The sequence below is a fragment of the Saccostrea cucullata genome, unplaced genomic scaffold (assembly GCF_032062105.1).
Source record: "Saccostrea cucullata isolate Sc308-1 unplaced genomic scaffold, CSIRO_AGI_Scuc_v1 ctg2957, whole genome shotgun sequence".
In the NCBI taxonomy this organism is placed as follows: domain Eukaryota; kingdom Metazoa; phylum Mollusca; class Bivalvia; order Ostreida; family Ostreidae; genus Saccostrea; species Saccostrea cuccullata.
In genome coordinates, this window is record NW_026933874.1 from 52,090 (window position 1) to 59,396 (window position 7,307).

Genomic DNA, 7,307 nt, shown 5'->3' on the forward strand with positions numbered 1-7,307 from the left:
TGGATGATCTTTCATCTGTAAAATTGAAATAAATTCATACTTCACAGATACATGTAAGAGGTGTTAAGAAAGTTAATTCCATGATGAAATATTTTCAAAGATTTCAAAATAGTGCTTAAGTAAAGAGATAAATTTTCAAATCTGACAAAATCACAATAGTGTGCCTAAGATTTAAAGCATTTCATTTCTAGCAGGAAGTTATGGAATTGTTCATCCATATGAAAATATATGCATGATAGAAATGCTGGTCATTTTGAGTGAAAAAAAGGTTAAATTACTTTTGTTTCTTCATAGGTTATCTTGCATCAGACAAGCTTTAACGTAGGTATAACAACGATATATCAGTTTTCAACAGAATAGGTTTGTCATTTTGAAATGTTCAAAAGATTTGATGATTTTTGCATAGTATGTATTTGAAAGGATGTTCTGACTTGTGTGCTTAAGATATGTCACAAATGTACGTCATCCCTGATGTTTTCTGAACATACATCATCTGTTTTAATACCTGCCCTCCGCTTATTGATTTAACAAAAGACAAAACATTATCAGCAGCCAAAACGAACTCTGTAAACATGAAATATCACAAATTGTTAATATCTTCTCATCGTATTTCTTTTCAAAAAAAAAAAAAATATGTGGAACGAACTTTCATAACACCCTTTATAATAGCATATTTTTTCTATTAAAAAGGTTTATAAATGAAATTTTCATAGTAATACAAAAGTAAAAAAAAAAAAAACCTGATTATTAATATTTAATGAAATTTACCTAGTTCCGTCTGATCATCATGGTGGTGCCCTTCACTGACGTCCCATTCCTTACTGTGGGATACCATGGTTTATCCCAGGATCCCGGGGACCAGGGACCGTTAAGGAAGGCGTCGTGACAGGAGTTGAACCACCATCCTCCTCTGTAGTAAGCAGCACAGTTAAAACCACCATTCCCGTCGTTATCTCTGTCCGGGGTACTGAAGGACATCCCAGACAGATCTCTCCAAGAATAACCTGTATCTAACATAGAGTTACCTGTAAAGGACAAAAAAGGAATCACAGACATAATTGATTTATTTATCTGCAATCTAATTGTTAATAATACTTGTAATACTGAGAAACTTCTACGACAGATGACTTTAGGTGCTGGAAAGGGCGATAATATTTATGTAGTTCAGTCCTAGAATCCCAGGTGTCTATCATACTGGCACCTGAAGAATTAGAGAAAATATATAACAGAGATAATAATCATTAATTTACGTCACATTAAACTTAATACTGAAGTACATCTGAGATACACAGTTTGACGTGTTGTTTCTTGTAAAGAGAGATAAAAAAAACAAGCCAACAAAACACTTCGGTATTCATATAGCATCCTTTCCAGTGTAACAATAAACCACGGGGGTGTTACACTTGTAAAGCATGGTATTTTTTAGGGTGTGTGTGTGTTAAGGTGACTGGAAATATCAGACAACATGAATAAATGAAATAGTCATATATGTCAGAGACAGTGCTTTTAAAAATGTATGAAATGCAATACGGAGTAATTCATTAATAATTATAACAAAATAAGATATGGTGTACCTGTAGATGTTTTAAAATATTAGATTTTCATTTAAAAAAGCATAAGTATTGTAAATGTGAAACGCGTTGAGATGTTTTGAATTTGCCTTTTTAATTTTTTCTTTATTTGAATATTTATCAGATCATTTTTTATCATCAAATTTTCGTAAACTTCTTTGACATCTAAGATTAATGACGCTCTGTAAACTTCCTATTTTGTAGTATTTTAAATGTGAAATACTAGATTTTCATTTAGTAAGGAAAAGGTATAGTAAAAATGAAACACATTGAGTTCTTTTGAATTTGTTTTTTTCTAATTTTAATATATTTCAGAGCAAATGGTTTTTCCTTTATCATCAATTCTTTTGTGAATATGTTGACATAATAGATCATTTAAACTCTGTAAAATTCTTTCTCCGTAGAAGTTAACATGTGAAAATTTTACCAGAAAACCCAAGCTGAATAATAATGGTTGAGCGAATGTAATTACTGGAATTTGTTGGGTTAAAATAATAGCATATTTTTCTTTGTATTTAAAATATATAATTTGAAATTTAAGCTACTTGACAATGTCTGCTGAATTCTTGAATTGTACCTGTAAATGACATTCTGAATTATTAAACATGTTTGATTAGCGTGAAATCAAAAACCTATACAGGATATCAGAAAAAAACCACTTAATGATATTTCAATACAGAAAAGTATAATTGGGATGATATACGTAATCTGAACCCAATTTTTAGATATTAACTTGGATACACTTACCTAAGGTCCCCGTGGCAGGTCCTGTAAGAAAAAGTTGATATTTTCCAGCTTCGTTGGAGACTGAGAATCCGTCGTACATTTCATAGAGTGTTGTGCCATTCTGGAGAGTGATGGACACATAAAGGGAGGAGATGCATTCTTTTGTTAACTGGTGGATTACATCATTTCCTATATTAAGATATATTTGAAATCAGCTTGAAGGTCCATTGTAATACAATTAATTTCTTTAAAAAAAAATATCAACTTATTTTTCCTGAATTTTAGACAATAATGCTAAATTTGGTCTTGTACAAATATGCCGCTAAATGATTTTCTTCTCTTCTATTTTCCCTTCTATTTTTGAGATATGAATTAAACACGGTATTTGAATATAACCAGTCTTTAATTCAGATCTTTATTAAGTTTTAATTTTTTACTTGCCTTAGGATTTTTTTTTCCTTCAAACTTTGAAGGAATAAAAAGTTCTGATTTGAAAGTGATTTACACTTACCAACCCATACATTCTGTCCTGGTGAACCAAATCCAATTTTATATTCCATCCAGTTCCTGTCAAAGCTCACCGAGCCGTCTACGCGTTTCTGAATGGCCTTTTGAAAATTAAAATGCATTACAATACAATCTATTGCTTCGAACAATCATAGGATCCATATGTTATGATATAAACTCAAAATATTCATTATTTTTATCTTAAAATATTAAAACAGAAACAATGTGAGTTATATAATGTACTTTTAATTTAAGAAAAAATTAAATACCGTCCATCCCCCGCCCATTGTCGTCATATCGCAGTACACACGGACAGGACTGGTAATGGTCCCATAGGGGTATATATCATACACCCCTGTACTGGTTTTTCCATCTTCATAAAGTTCGTTACAATCTTTGGGCATGGCAGAAAAAACACAATCTAAAAAAAAAAGGGCAGAGATCATATTATTGCGTATGTACAAGAAGTGAGAGGAGAAATAATGCCTGCATGATAAATGTTAATTGTTGAAGCTAAAATGTTGACTACATGTACAAAACAGATTAGGTTGAACAGTTCTCCATTATCTAAAATAATTTTTTTCTTGTTTTCTTATTGCTACAAATCTCTGATTAATAACATAATTAAAAGTATTTAAAATAACATGCAACTATTTTCAATACTCTGTTGATTAAGAGAAATGTTAAAGAGGAATGCATTTGTAGATCAGATGATAAAAAAATTGGACAGTAAAATAGATGTTGAAAAATCTAATAAAATCATGATATCTTCTCTTTTGTATGATTATAATGTATGTGAAATTGAACATTTCGTAAATTCTAAGGTCGATACAATGACCATGTTTTCCAACACAGTGTATCCTATCAAATTCAGACTGATGTTTTTCACAGATTGTAAGGTCTATGAATTGTCCTCGAACTTTCCGTTTTCAAGATTAGGCCTTGTCACAGAGCTTAAATGAATATCATTGCTAATTATGACGGAAATACACTTATATTATTATTTACAATTGTTTATACTACATAAAAGAAGTTTCAAAAGAAAAAAATCGTGCCTCTTCGAGAAGGGCCTAAAACAAAGAAGCAAACAGAAACAAAATATCAAATATACATACCGTAATGAAAGTAGTATCTCCAACCGGCCTCATCAGACAGCTCACACGTGAATAGTTTCTTGTGGGTACGACATTTCTTCATTTGACTGTTGAATCCAAAGAAAACGCACTCCCTTTGACACATCGCGGCGCACTCGGTCAAAGAATGAGCGTTATATTCCCCGACAAGTTCATCATTTGATTTCTTATCATTAAATACAACTTTTGTGGTATATTTCTGAGAAATAATGGTCGCTTTAGATAAAGCCAAGAACCCGACAATTAAGGAGATAACACACTGACTGCTCATTTTTTTTCTTTCTTAAGAAAAGACTGCTGCGTTCGTGTAAATCTGTACAATGCTGCCAAATGGACCGTCAACAGCCAAATATATATATTGTACCTTAATCAAAGCCTGAAAAGCGATTGGCTAACTGTTCATACTCTACATTCTACTGTTGTTTAATCATCGATTTTGTTGAACTTAGTATGAATTGTCATAAATGTTTATTCTGAAATTGTAAATCGAAATATAACAATGAACAGTTCGTTGTTGAATTTTTTTTTCACTGAGTTAATGCCTGTTATGTGTGATGTTGCACAGTGTTTCTTTTTATTATTTGCTATCTTTTAAATATGGAATTATAATATAAATATAAAAAGATATATACGAGGGACATTTCAACTGAGAACTGTTTAATAAAAAAATAACCGTTTCACGAAAATTATTGAGATTGATATCATTGGAAAGATCAGAGAAATATACACATATTGTGACGTCACTTAATAATTTGTATGACGTAATAACTCAGAAAATGACGTCAGACTTTGCATGCTTAAGATACTGAAAATAAACATGACGTAACAAAAGACGCAATTCGATGAATATTAAAATTCAAAAAACAACTTTTGCTCATTACTCGGGCGTAAGCTATCAAATGTCAGTTGGTGGAATGTTTATATAGACTTCAATTATCATATGGTGGTCTATTTCGGAAATCTTCTTGTTTGAAATGGTTTAAGCGAGTGTCAAACATAGCATGTTTTTATTGAGTCTCGCTCAAAATATTGCGTAAAACAGACCTAACTGTCTGAAAAAGGAAAAGTTGACAATCAAAGAAAAATAGACGATCGTGTTACAAAATTTGATGGCATCAATTCGTTAGGTGTTTTAACCAGATTTGTGTTATCGATGAAGGCTCAAGAGAAGTTAAGTTTAGTATGCCCCATATTTTCTCGTAAATCCAAAATGGCGCGGGCGCAGTTGTAACCCAATCGTACCTCCAAACATTCACAATATTTTAATTCATGGAAATTGAATAAGATTTTACATGTCTGTGTTATTTATAAACCGTTTTTGGATTCAAAAGTTAAAAGTAGTAGTTAGTTTTGGTGGCTCGAAGTTGAATCATTAAGAAAAAATACGCACAGAAACAAGTCAGGGGCAAGGCTTTTGTACATTTTATTTGGAAACGGTAAGAGTACTGCTACTCAAAATATATTTGTTGAAAACTGCATTAATATACTTCAGTTTTTTACAAATTTTTTTTTTATTTCGTACAATGGAGAGCTATATAATAGACCGAAAGTCCAGTCGTATCATGTAACTTAAAATTTTAAATGAATGTCGGTGATGGCATAATCGGACATAAACCGTGCTAGAAAACAAACCATACAATGCAATATGGAATTGTTGACAAACAGTACCATAGTCCTACTCGTCTTCTTTGACGATAAAAATTTTCTTTGAAATATTTTTCAGATAAGCTTTTGGCAGCACTTAAAAAAAAAAAAGATATATATATAAAAAGATTAGGACGTAGATAGTACAGAAGGTTCCATTCTTTTAAAATTGAATTAAAATAAACATTTGCAACCATTATCTTTTTTAATATATTTACATTTGCAAATGTTTTCCTTTATATAACACTACTGAAAGCAATGCGTATCTATAACTGTATTAATACAGGTATGGGGTCAAGAGGTCATAGATGTGCGTATGGATAAACGTTTGACGTAATTTCTCAGTGACGTCATAAAGGGTCGAAGCGCGTTCAGTGGATTACATACATGCCGTTGGGTTTGAAAAATAATGCATTTCACACGTTAAAAGTCACAATCAGGCAAACATAAAGTATGAATAAGTCACAAATGTAAATATAAGTAATAAGGTATCATTTTAAAACATCTATCGGGCTATAAATACGGGTCGGTACGAGATTAAATTCATCATAAAGCCCTTCGGGCTTTATGGAATTTAATCTCGTGACCGACCCGTATTTATATCCGATAGATGTTTAAAAATGATACCTTATTTCTTAAATAATTTCATTAAGCATGGTGTAAAAAGTTCGAAATCATTAAATGGAGTCTTCTTAAGATTACGTCTGATCGTATATTCGCTTCCTTGGAAGACATCTATCTTTATCCTAAACCTTCAACAGCCAAATATATGTGTCGTACCTTAATCAATTCAAGAAAAGCGATTGGCTAACTGTTACGTACTCTATATTCTATTGTTGTGTAAGTATAGATAACATTATAGATGTCTAGTATGTTGATTACATCGTTTTCATGGGGCATAAAAATCGATGACGTGGAGCGCCCGAAATTTCCCCGCCCCAGGAAAACGATATAACCAATAGAACGAGGCAATCTATGATATAAGCATCTTGTCGCATGACGTAAATATTGAGAGTATCAAAATTCAATCAAAGTACTAAAAGTACTGGGAAGCCCTAAGCATATTGATTTGGAATTCTTCAGAATTATTTTAATTTAAAATATCCTGTTGTTTTGAATTCTAAGCGATATTTTGACAGTGCAATAGCGCTAGGTCGAACACAGTTGTCAAAAAGTCCTGAATATGTAAACCCCGTTGGTATATGAAATTCAGCATTGCCTCATGCCTTTTTTCAAACATCATACATTATCTTCGTATGTCAAAAGATCAATCTGTTTTACTTTAAGTACTGTACAAGAAATTGCAAGAAAATATTTCTGCGTGCAAAATTATTTTCTTTCGAGATGGTAATCGAGTTTTTTCCGATCAAATTTAAACTCTTAATGTACATGTAGCTATACTGTCTGAAGACAATACCTTTGCTGGAAAATGTATAGTTTCATTGTATTTGATAAAATGTTAATACTTGCAAATGTCGCTAAAATTCCTCTCATTCATTTACGTGCAACACTGAAAGAAAATCTTCTGGTGATCATATTTAATAAAAAATTCATTCTGCGTTTGCAAGTTTTTCAAATTGAAGATTGGCATCATGTTTGTAACAACGTCATATGAAAAAGAAATTAACATCCGTAGGATTAACTGCTATTTCAATGATGATTAATGCAAGAGTCCAAGAAAGAAAATACAGTATTAATCTCAAATATTAATAAATCTTCATGAAGG

General features: G+C 31.6%; 1 protein-coding gene across 1 annotated transcript; it reads right to left on the reverse strand.

The window, feature by feature from the left end:
* Positions 1-768: 768 nt before the first annotated feature.
* On the reverse strand, positions 769-4,208 carry LOC134239525 (fibroleukin-like). Its single transcript, XM_062721697.1, has 5 exons — positions 3,920-4,208; positions 3,074-3,225; positions 2,809-2,905; positions 2,319-2,486; positions 769-1,025 (listed from the first exon to the last, which is right to left on the reverse strand). Exons 1-5 carry the CDS (start codon positions 4,206-4,208, stop codon positions 769-771), a joined length of 963 nt encoding a protein of 320 aa, XP_062577681.1.
* Between the last annotated feature and the right edge of the window lie 3,099 nt (positions 4,209-7,307).

Coding starts and splice junctions, on each gene's coding strand:
- LOC134239525 (XM_062721697.1), bottom strand. CDS start 4,208: ATGAGCAGTCAGTGTGTTATCTCCTTAATTGTCGGGTTCTTGGCTTTA. Junction 3,226..3,919: donor GAGATACTACTTTCATTACG/GTATGTATATTT, acceptor TTTTTTTTTTAG/ATTGTGTTTTTTCTGCCATG. Junction 2,906..3,073: donor CAATGGGCGGGGGATGGACG/GTATTTAATTTT, acceptor AATTTTCAAAAG/GCCATTCAGAAACGCGTAGA.